The sequence below is a fragment of the Diabrotica undecimpunctata genome, chromosome 6 (genome assembly GCF_040954645.1).
Source record: "Diabrotica undecimpunctata isolate CICGRU chromosome 6, icDiaUnde3, whole genome shotgun sequence".
Lineage (NCBI taxonomy): Eukaryota > Metazoa > Arthropoda > Insecta > Coleoptera > Chrysomelidae > Diabrotica > Diabrotica undecimpunctata.
In genome coordinates this window covers 32734001-32746632 of record NC_092808.1, presented here as the reverse complement: position 1 = coordinate 32746632, position 12632 = coordinate 32734001, and the positions used below count along the sequence as shown (strand labels likewise).

Genomic DNA, 12632 nt, shown 5'->3' with positions numbered 1-12632 from the left:
TCAATAAATCTTTGAACCCACAGTAAAACGTAACAAACAACTGGTGTCAGTAGAGAGATTAAATTAAAGAAGTTATTTTCAAAAAATTGTATGGTCAAAACACGAAGTGAGATCAAGATGGTAAATTCGAGATATAATTGCCGCAATGGAATAACGTCGAAGAGAAGAAAAGAACCTGATGAAAAACGTCGCCTAAAAGAAAAACAGGTAAAGAGAGACGTCGTCAGGAAGAAAATGAAGCTGAAGAGAGACGCCATAAGATAGAAAAGGAAGCTGAAGAGAGACGTCACTAGAAAGAACAAAAACTATAGAGAAACGTCAGAGTTACTGAATAACAGAGAGTTACTCGTGAGTTTTATATAAAAAATTAAGGCCTCAAAAGTGAATAAAGAAGATATGAAAAGAGAAATCTAAAAAAGAAAAGAAGATATGAAAATAAAAATCGAAGAGACAAAAGAAGACATGTCCAGTAGAGAAAATACATAATGAGGTAACGAGAATCTTGAAAATATCCGCCTGGAAATTAAAAAGACCAAGCAACTGAGAGTTGAAATTAACCAGACCTGATTTGTTCCCATGCGAGCGGAATAATTAAGCTGCCTACATTTGATGGCTAGTGTATAGAAGGCAATTCTAAGTCGCTGCACAATATAATGGATGGGCAACTGAACAGCAGGGAACAGCACTAAAGCTGTCAAAATTCTCCAAAATATCCCAGAGGACGTACAAAAGAGCTATGAGATCATTGTATTGACTGTAGAACTAAAATACAGTAGCCAATATTTGAAAAAAATCTACTAGAGTCATCTAAAAGTAAATATCCAAAGCTCCAACGAATTTGTATAAGAATAAGTAGCAGGGATAGAAAGGATAGTCCGACTCGCTTCTTTCGAAGCTCCGAAAGAGTTTCTGCACCAATTCACCATCCAATGCTTCCTTGATGACCTGCGCGATGTAGATCTCCAGCAGACATGATGACTAGAGATAGAGAGAACGCTACCAAATATTGAGGGACGCCATTGTCGGAGCCTTAGAGTTTGAATCAAGGCAAAAAGAATTAAGTCAAAATGGATTAAGTAAGAGCTGCTGCCGAAGTGGAAGAAGACATTAGATGTAAATATGAGTTCCCTATCAAATTAAGAATTAATCTTAAATGTGGTTGATAGCGATTTTAGAAATGATCATTATAATTTTAAATGTCAATTAATTGTGTAATACAGAGGAAAATATATGTTTGTCATAAGGAACTGGCTAAATTGATGAAGAAAGAAGAAATTTGCTCCTGCTTGTCTCAAGATTTTAAATGTTCTACTTAGACCATTTTGCCTAAGAACGGCAACCATCATAGCATTTGACATCTATTACATTAGCGACGTCTGTAGGTAGGTAGATGCACTAATATTTTTCATATTCTGCAGCAAAATAGAACGCTGTTAAATAGAATTATATACCGAGCAAGTGCGTTATATGAAATTTTTGACTTTGAGGTCTGAAACCAGACCTCTCTGGTTTCAATAGCTTATGTATCAAATCTGCAGAATTTCGATATATAGTAAATATAAGATGAAAGATACATAGATACAAGATAACATCACTTGGTGTTTAAAGTATACTTGTTTGCCAGAATTATCCTCAATTTTATTTCTTCTTTGATAAAGTTTTTATTATGATCAATACCTCTGGCCCCGAGACACACCAACGCATCTTCCTGTCGTAATTCGATATGAGATCAAAACGTTTGTGAACGTATGTTCACATGTATTGTTCTTTGCACATAAATTTATGCTCTTGTAACCTTCACCAGACTTATTAGCATTCCGGCGATGTTGAATTCGTCAATTCAAACAATTTATTTTTTGATATGCTATCAGGGGCCGCCGCTAAGGTATTGGCCGCCCGTGTGCAACTTAATATTTGCCGCCCTCCTTCCAACAGTTTAGACATACATACTATTATTTAAAGAAATGTGGAAAAGATGCATAATATAACAATAATAATTTGTAAATAGATAAATACTTACTTGAACATTTAGACTAATCTCCATGATCCAACGTCCATATATTATCCTAATGTATATCCTTATGTATATCCTAATATCCTATCCTAATATCCTAATTTAAACGTCCTTTATCCTAATTTAATAACCATGACCCAACGTCCAGAATATGTATATCCTAATATCCTAATTTAAACGTCCATTTAATTAAAATAAACCGTGAATAGAAACATAAACACATAAAAAAACTAAAAACGCACTTTTCGGGTTTTCGTCTCGGAAAACTTTTTAACAATATTTTAAATGTCCAATGTCGCACACACTTCATGTTCTATAGATAACATTGCTAAAGCAGAAAGTCTATCTTGCTTCAAATACGAGTAGTTTTTAATAATCTTAAGTTGTGAAAACGACCGCTCACCCGTAGCTACAGTAACAGGTAGAGTTAGGAATATACGTACTATTATAGTTAAGTTGGGAAATGCTGATACAAGATTATTTTCGTAGATATATTCAAGAATATCACTAGGACTTTTTTCTGCGGAAAAAAATGGTTGAATAGCTTTAATTTCTTCATATAAATCGGTTGCACTAATGTCATTCTCTGAGCTGTTTATGTCTGTACGTACTAAATAATGTGGTATATTTGTACTCTTGGATTCCACACGAGAAAGATGCTCTGATAATACAGCGTCAAACTTAGAAATAATTTCAACTAACTGCAAATAATTTCCATTATTTGGTTCAAATAACTTATTGGATGATCCTCTAAAAGCTAAACATTGTTTAGATAAAAATTTTACAATTGATAATAATCTTTCAACAACAGCGCCCCAATGTTTTTTCTCCATTTCATATAATTTTTGATGAGCAGTCAACTGTTAATCCTTTTTTTAATGCTGTAGATAGTTCAAACAGTTTTTGAGAATATTTTATATGAGCTGCATCGGATTCATGTTTTTTTAAAATAATAGATAAATGTTGCCAGTCACTTACCCCATTAATTCCACTAAGTAATTGTCGGCTGCTTTCATCACAACAAAACAGTTTACAAGGTGCAAAAACAAACACTATTTAGTGATAATAAGTAACCACGGGCGATGAATTTGGTCTTGATTAGGTAATGTGCGATAATAATAAGTTTCTGAAAATTTCCTATTATTTGTATCTCTGGGGAAGTTAATTTTTGTAATTTGCTGAGGAAAATTTTCAACAACAAATTGAACTTTACTTGGATTCATATTTGCAGGCCATTTTCCGGAATCATCTGAAACGAAGTATATGCTGGAGCTTCCTACACTGCAATCCAGATTAACTGGAACATTAATTGTTCTGTCTTGGTTGGTGGTTTCAGGTTCAGGCGTTTCAGCATCAGCACTCGCACTATCGCTATTATTGTCATCAAACCCTTGGTCTCTATCCGCAGGAATATTTAACTGTTTGGTACTTTTTTCTATGGTTTGGACTTCGCTTGAAGTTGAAGGTCCTAAATTTATATCCGAGTCTTCTATATTTTCAAAAACACCTCAAATAAGTTGTCTAATAAATAATGTTTCTCCAAATAATATGTAGCTGTAACGCGTATACGAATAAAATTGCTCTGATCTCGACGTTACTTCGAAATACAGTACCTATTGTGCAAAAGAAACGGGTACACTACTATATTTTACAAACAAAATCGTTTATCAAAAGCGTGTCTAAATTCATCGAATTCTTAACTAAGACTGAACATAAGACATAATAACCCATCTATAAACATAACCATAGGAACAATATTATAACAGAAACTTTACAACCACTTGCCTAAATTTTTGTAAAGTATCTACGTGTGAAATCACAAATAAATGAATTCCGAAAGCCGAAAGACGCTTTGAATTAAAAAGTATTCCCGAAACTGCTTTATGACTGTAAAAAGGCGGCAGTTCATACAATAAATAATACTTTCTGACATTTTTTTTAGATTAGGATGAAAAAAAAAAGAAGTAAACATGATAAATGAAACGCATTTGAGTATTATCACGTACTGAATAATTATTATTGTTTGGAATATTAGAGTTCACAGAATTATCTGAATCATTACTATTTAATTATTTGAATTTATTTCCGTTTTAAAAAAGTATTATCATCAGTGGACTGCTTTTGGCCGCCCCTATTGTTGGCCGCCCGTGTGCGATGCACACTTGGCACACATAGTAGCGGCGGCCCTGTATGCTATTATAAGCTAATTTAAAATCAACGTAAAGAATCGACATTAAATTCATTGATTATTTCTAGTATTTGTCATAGCACAAAAATCTGGCCTTCTACTAGGTCTTACGCCACTTTGATACTAGCTATGCAGCTTCTTCTTCTTTTTTTCTAGTTCCTATCCGTTATAGAATGATTTTAATAATTCTAGCAATAATAATTTTATGCATTTTAATAATTTATGTTTTATTTCATTTAGGTTTCATTCCTCATTGATTGTGTGTCGCAAATATTTCAAATTTCTGCGTTAAACTATGTACGTTATTTCTCTCTTTAATAAGTTTTCACATCTATATATCGAATGATTCCAGCCTCTTGTTGCCTCAGTCCAAGGTCCAAGACTCTACACTGTATAACAAGATGGAGAATATGTAGCATCGTAACATTCTTAGTTTAAATTTTTAATTGAAATTGTGTTTTTTAAATAATTTGGTGTGTTTTATAATAATTTTTTAAAAATAATTTGTATTTTCTCATTCACGGTACCTTTTACTTACCTAATATGCACTTAAAAGACCGTATACTCGTATGGATCCTGAGCATTTTTCGTACATTGAATTAAAAAGGATTATTTCTCTATATAAAAGTGGAATATGACAAAATAATGGTTATAATAGATAAATAAAAGCTATAATACCTGCTTTTGTTTTTGAACGAGTTTATATTTGCGTTTTGCATTCTAGAAGAGTCTTTTCTGCTGCTGGGCCTACTACGAGGTAACACTGAAGGAATTTTGGAAAAAATATCAAATTGTTTATTAAATGGGCAAACGAATTGCCGAATTTGGGCACTATTCATTTTTGCCAGTAACTTTCCTAACAATTCAGGTCTGTCGATCATACATACATCTTCACTAAATGCCTTATCAAAGGCTAATATAATCGATTCATCTGCATCCATATTTACAAAATTTGTATCTTTGCATCTCATATCAAACGCATCTAACTTAGTTTTATACAAACAATGTTTATTCAATAAATCTTCTCCCTAAAAATATAAATAAAAATTTTAAAATAATTTTTGATGTTTTTTTAACCCTTATTATTTAGCGAACTGTTTCACTGAACCCACTGTTTCAAGTACAGTGATATTTATATTTTGAATGCTTTTTATTATTAACCTTCCGTCGGGCGCGGCTGTTCAAATTGATTCAACACAAATGTTTTGTGTCAGTACGTGTGTCTCGTAAACAGTCGGGAATTGTCACCAGTAGCTCCTACCTCTCATTATTCTACAAAACGTGATCGGTCATTAGTAAATATTTTTTGCCAGAACAAAGATATTTGAATATTGGTCATTTTTATATACCGTGCCCATTAGTGTACCTAACAAAATTAATTTTGAAAATTTGTGACATGTATTAGTGTGGTAAGTACTATTTCTTTATACTACTAATACCTTTCCTTTTTTATTTAAAATTACATAATTACACTTACACTTACTTCATAAATATCAATATCAAAGTTAATTTTTATTTGTTTTAAGTCGGAAATACACTTATCGTGGCAAGTTGTAGTAAAAATATAACTTGGAGGATCCAAGATCCTCCTAAAGATGTTAAAGAACTACAAAGATTGATGTCTAACGACGACGAAGGTAATTCTCTCTCTGTCTCCAATGGCGCTACAGCCCAAATCGGGCCTTGGCCTCCTCCAAACTATGCCTCCAACCTTGTCGGTCCCGCGCCGATCTTCTCCAGGTTCTCACGTTTAGCAAATTTTGTGCGTCCGCTGCCACTTCATACTCCCATCTTTTCGTGGCCTTACTTTTGGTCTTGCGCCCTGCATTTTACTATCTAGGGCTCTTTTCGGCAATCTTTCTGTCTCCATTCTTACTACATGACCAGCCCAGCGAAGTCTCTGAAGTTCATGGTTATACCTGGATCTCCATATTCCGTTTTCGTTAATAGGTCCAAATATCTTTCTTAGGACTTTTCTTTCGAAGACTTCACGAAGATAATTCACAGGACGATTTTGATGATGAAGTGCATAGAGACGCAGAATATGAAGTCAAACCTCGTGACTGCGATTCAGATACCGAGCAAGAAGCTAGTTACAATTATTATTACGATGGATCTAACGCAGCTGATAACAACTTTTTTTGGAAGAGAGAAAAGTGAAGGAAAGAAGCTCTTAGAAAAAACAAAATGGAATAAAAATTCCCCATCACAAAGAGTTCGTTCAAAACAACCTAATCTTATTCGCAAGTTACCAGGTGTAATAGGTGCTGCAAAAATGGCCAAAACTCCTGGAGTTCCTTTTTGGATGACGAAATATTGCGTATAATTGTACAACAGAACAACTAATGTATTGGAAGTGTGAAATCGCTCTTCAAACGCGATAGAGATGCCAAGCCTATAGACATTGTTGAAATGAAAGCCTTTATAGGTCTCTTATACTTTGCTGGTGTTCACAGAAGTAACAGACAGAGTGTGGAAGACCTGTGGGGATCCGACGGGGATGATATTGAAAAATTCCAACTGGTCATGAACATCAAAAGATTTAAGTTCATTATGCGTGAGATTTGATGATCGCACTACCAGAAATAAAAGAAAAAAAAACGAAAAAATTGAAGCAACTCGTGACATTTTCACAATGCTAGTGAACAATTCACAGAAATCCTATAGTTTAGGACACAACGTTACGATTGATGAGAAATTGGAAGGCTTTCGTGGATGACGCGGTTTTGTGCAGTACATACCGCATAAACCTAGTAAATATGGTGTGAAAACCTACGCACTTCTGGACTCCCAGGTTTACTATCTACACAATTTGGAAATATATGCAGGATTACAACCTGGAGGACCATTTCGATTGAGCAATTCACCGTCGGATGTTGTTCTGCGACTTTGACAACCTATTGATCAGGCAGGAAAAAATGTTACTGCTGATAACTGGTTTACAGTATTTCGTTGAAAGATGAGTTATGACGTAAAAACCTTTCTTACGTTGGCACGTTGAAAAAAAACAAATAAAGTCAAAATTTCACTTGAATTCCTTCCAAATAAGATGAGAGCTAATAATAGTAGCTTGTTTGCCTTCAAAAATGGGTGCATTTTGGTTTCTTACGTTTCAAAAAAAGGAAAATATGTAATTTTGGCTTCAAGTCCACATGAAGATTCCTCTATTGATCTTGAAACAGGAGATAAAAAGAAGCCATCTATTATCACCTTTTACAATCGCACCAAAGGCAGAGTTAACACAACAGATACATTGTGTGTATCATACAACGTAGCTAGAAATGTTAGTTGTTAGTCCATGGTGGTATTTTTCACTATGCTCAATATTTAGTGGAATCAATGCGGAGGTAATATATGTTGGCAATGATCAAAATGTTATTTAAAGAAAAAAATTTTTGAAAGATTTGTCACATGCTAGTTTTAATTCATATGGTTCGACGAAGTTCAAAAACATCAGGAATTCATATCGGCCTCTAGCAACGTCTAAAAGAATTTACCTCATTAGAACAAGGAGAACTGAAAACAGAAAATGAACATGTCGGAAAACGCAAGAGATGTTATATATGCATTGGACTAAGAATAACTGCAAAAAATGTAAGAAACCCATTTGTCCGATTCACATAGACAGCTTTTGCACTATTTGCAGTCATATATTTACAGAAATACCACAAGATGACATAAATGAGGGAGGGGTGTAATACAGAACTTTAGTCTTTTTTACGAGTACTACGTCAGATTTTAGAAAAAGTTAGTTAGTTACCTTTTGCGTTAATGATTTGTATTCGAATGTATTTTTAAGTTTTTTATATACCTTCGTATATGGATGACATGCATTAAAGGCATAGTATTAAAATAAGTTGTTGTTATTTACAATAAGAGGCGTAAACAGCCGCGTAATCAATTTGATACACCGCGCCCATATCTTTTGGTTTTAAGACCGCGCCTGACGGAAGGTTAGAGTTGATAATAATATCAACTTACATTATTTAAAAATATAACAACAACAAACATTTAAAATGAAAGAACATTATATATTATGATTTTGTATTATTAAGTAATTTTCGTTTTCCATCTCAATTTTGAGATGAAACGAAAAATTCCAATTTGAATTTAAATTTGTTCAAGTAACAAATTAAATAAGGCTACTCCAACTACATTTGAAGTATTAATGAAATATGCGATTCATTTGTCATTTGCATATTTATTTGTTAAACAGTTGGCCAAGCGTATTTACGTCATATTTTTTACTATAATAGGCCAGTAAATGAAAGTGAAATACGGCGATACCCTATAATTTTCCGTGTCACCACCGAAATGCATGAACATTTGGATCTACTTACCCTCCACTTCACTTTTGGAACTATGCCGTTGGTTGCTTTTTATTTTTTAGGGATGAAAGCTACGCATATTAAAAATCTTATAATTTCAAGTTAAAGCGTGTAATTGATTCAAATCATAAAGTGAATGAATGTCAATTAACATTGAACAACATAATTTAAGATCACAGTTTAACCCCTCAATCTCATCCCCTAGATTAGTTATAATTAAAACAATATAATTGAACACATTGTCTTCACTGATTTGTATGGAAATTTGGATTTAGGTTATACTTACCCTCCACTTTAAAATTGGACTTGTGCCCTTGATTTTAGATTTTTTAGATTGAGGTAAATTTAGATTTCGTTTTAATTTTTTACCATATAATTACTACCCTTATAAAAACACCCCTGCGAAAAAATTCGAATAGTAGTATTTTTTTCCATTGAAACTATAAATGCAATATATTTTTTAATCAAAATGTTACGAATTTATTTTACTCCCACTTAAAAGACAACCCTAATTAGATTGTAAGGATGTGTGATAGTATATTTGTGCCTTATCTGTATAAGTTATCTGTATGTTGTAATACTTCTAAGTTTAGAGTTGAGACTAAGGGGCTATCACATAAATTCAATCAAGAGCAGAGTGATTTCCTTGATTGAATTAAAAACTTATGTTCAAAACATTTTTCAATTTTTCACCTCTCTTAACTATAGTTAGACATCCCGAAGAAGTGCTTTGAGAGTTCCTAAAATAATTCTAGATTTAGAAATTTGGTCTAATAATCTATCAAGTTTTCTTGGAATAAGATTTATGTTTAAATAAATTAATAATTCTACATATAGAATGTAAATATTTTATAGCTGAACCTGTGTTGAATATTTCTTTTTTAATGCTACAGCTTCAATATCAGTTTGTCAAGTAATCTTCTCTGATTCTAAGCTGGAATCAACTTATATTTGTAACGTTATAAACGTCACATCTTTATTAATTTATATTTAAATAATTATTTTATTATAATTTCTTTATTAATTTATTAATTCCTTTACCTCTAGCTTCGTTTTTACTATTTTTTATTCAAAAAGTAGTTGGCGCCCTCTGTCTTTCTTTTCTCTCTCTTTGTCCCGTAGAATAAATATTCGCCCTCTCTCTTTCTGTTTGGTAGACTAAATATTCTGTTCTATGTTGACAGAAAAGCTAATTCTGTGCTAACTGCATGTAGTCCCTTCCTACTTTATGTCAATCACCTTTAATGGTGGGATTACTTTTTGTTTATAATTGAAATTTATAAAAGAAGGTAGGAATTATAATAAGCCTTATTTTATGGTCTGCAACATTCTCTTGGGGTGAGTACTTTCAATGTAATCTTTATTCTATAATTCTGACAGCATTTTCAATATTCGTAACCTTACTTCTTTCGAAAGCACGTTTTTCGATTATATGCATGTAGCGATCTGAACAGAATTTAACTAAGTAATAATTATTTCATTTTATCCTTGCCACCCGCTATTTGTTTAATTGTAATTTTGTATAATGACAAGGAAATTAAACGCTTTTTGATGTGATTGTAATACAAGCTGTTTCTTGTATTTTAGTTTATTGGCTGTATTCCAGATTTTATTGGCTGTATTGAAACATTATTGGAGAATATGGAATAACTGGATATTCCTAGAAGATTTTACTGAATATTTCAAGAAACAATTTATGGAATAACTGCACCTAACCACTTAATTAAGAGGCTACAGACATTTAGTAGCAAGCGGCCCATCGATGCCATGATGCCATAAGTATCATTCGATTTTATTTAATGTAAAGCATTGGCAGGGTTATTTTTGCCTACTTAAATATTATTTTTAATAAATATGATTAGTTAAGTAATTGTTTTATTTGCTATCGGCTAAGGGTTCAGGTTTGATTCCTAGTTTAAAACAAGACGAACTCACACTTGAGATACTGAGCTAGGCAAAGCATAGACGATAAGCTCACGTGGTTTATTGAAGTATTATTTTTATAATAGTATTTCAATTCTCTTTGGTAGTCTTATCGTTACATATTGATACTCCGGCGCTGGCTTCGTGGGAGCAGTTTCTGATTTTATGCTGGGCATCAAAATGTTTGAAAATGTTGGAAACTGTATTTTTTATCTTTAAAATTTCTTTCTTGTAAAAAAAGAACTTGGTGTAATGGAAATATGGCAAGGAAATAAAGAAGGAAAAATTAAGGGACAATTAGCCTAGTAAAGAGAAACAATTATTTAAGAAATTATTACATATTCCAAATTGATTAAAGAACAAATAAATTCATAGCTAGTAGGTAACATATTTACGTAAACATTTTACATTAAACAAAGATTGAAAACTCGACCCAGTTTAAATGTATTACACGAGTCTCAAATATCAGGCCACCAAGGTTGTTTAAATCACGTTTCAAAACATAGACCTCCGCCGAAATACAACACGAGGATCAGTCAGCAAAAAAAAAACAATAACGCGACCTTGGTACTACGACTGAAAATTGAGAACACGGACTGATAAAAAAGGCGAACTAGGGGGCCAGCGGGTTAGTGGGAAGTGGTCACGCCAAACGCTCCACGCCATAGTGTGGAGATCGGACGATACGCAGATAGTGGACGCGTTATTTAACTCGACGGGATAGTGTGACGTATAAGAGTCGGCAACTGGAGATTCGAAGGTTCGCAATCTCAAATCCCTGTAGACTGGAGGCGTATTTCCTAGCTAGAGCCTAGATACGCGAAGGTAACTAAGATCTATATACTAACCCAAGGTATATCTAATAATACGGAATTGTCCGACCTTTAATTCCTTGCTTGTCTCTTCTCGTCTCCCTTCGCGCCTGATCGAACATTTTTGGTCCTAACTGATATTTTGTAGTGTACTGTATAGTTAATACCTCGTAAACTCGAAATTTGTTTTTGTTATTCCTAGCCGTTACAGGTCGAGACTAGAAGAGATACACATTTCGCTTATGCAGTGCTCCGGCTTCTAACGTAAGCCCATAGCCTCTCACTCTTTGCAGGACCTGAGACCGAGAAGTCCTTAATTCCCTTCCTTTTCAGAAAGATTTCCCTACCCTCTTGTAAATCCGCGAGGGCGGAACCAATCAGTCCAGACTAGTGGAACCAGTAAGCCTTGCCCCGCTCGCAGGGATAAGTATCTCCTAAAAATTGTAGAGGCATTGATAAGGACATTGAGACAGACGTCTTCTACAATGGTGACAGCCTTATCAGAGTGGAGACAATTCATTAGAGGGGTTTAGTCGATTCATCTACAGCTTCAATCCTAAATTATCACGCTTAACCCCCCCAATGTTGTTAGATTGGCGTTTTTTCTGTTTTACCTTGGACACATTCAAATGTAATTATAATTTCGAATTGTTTGTAATTCCCTGTGTCCGATTCTTCTCCATCGACGATGATAAAATAAAATATTGAATTCGTGGAGTAAAATATAGTTTGATTGATAGCTACAATTATTACATTATATGTGTTGTTGAGGTAAAAAATTATTATAGTCTGCGTCCCAAACTAGTCACAAAGATATATTTATAAAAATCGGTAAGATAGTTTCGAAACAAATTCAGATTTCTGCTTTAATCTGGAGCCTTCTAAAAATTGCAAGACATGACCAGACGATGATAAAGGTGTTAAAGAAGACATGGGGAATCTAAAATTTGCATTCCACGACATGTCTATTCATCTAGGCAGAAATCCTAACGAATTTGTTTCTCGTACTCATACAGAGTAGATCCGAAGAAAATGAAAAAGACAGAAAAGATTTTATTTCACGTTCAAAGCGTCTATGTATCTATTGATACGTATTTCGCTTTAATAAAGCTCATCAGAATAGTTATTCATAGCCGTTCTTAACGTGAAAAATAAAATTCTCTGTCTTATTAGAAGTAACAATAACATGACTTCGTTATGGACGCAATAGCGACATCTGATAGAAAAATCGGTAAGATAGTTTCGAAACAAATTCAGATTTCTGCTTTAATCTGGAGCCTTCTAAAAATTGCAAGACATGACCAGACGATGATAAAGGTGTTAAAGAAGACATGGGGAATCTAAAATTTGCATTCCACGACATGTCT

The 12632-nt window shown here is 33.6% G+C and overlaps 1 protein-coding gene across 4 annotated transcripts in view; it reads right to left on the bottom strand.

The window, feature by feature from the left end:
* The window catches only part of LOC140443358 (uncharacterized), a 142139-nt gene that overhangs the window by 28735 nt on the left and 100772 nt on the right, over positions 1-12632 (bottom strand). For all 4 annotated transcript variants that reach the window (XM_072534573.1, XM_072534574.1, XM_072534575.1 and 1 more), the window contains one exon: positions 4881-5230. In XM_072534573.1, coding sequence (XP_072390674.1) covers positions 4881-5230 — 350 coding nt within the window. The remainder of the gene's footprint in view (positions 1-4880; positions 5231-12632) is intronic.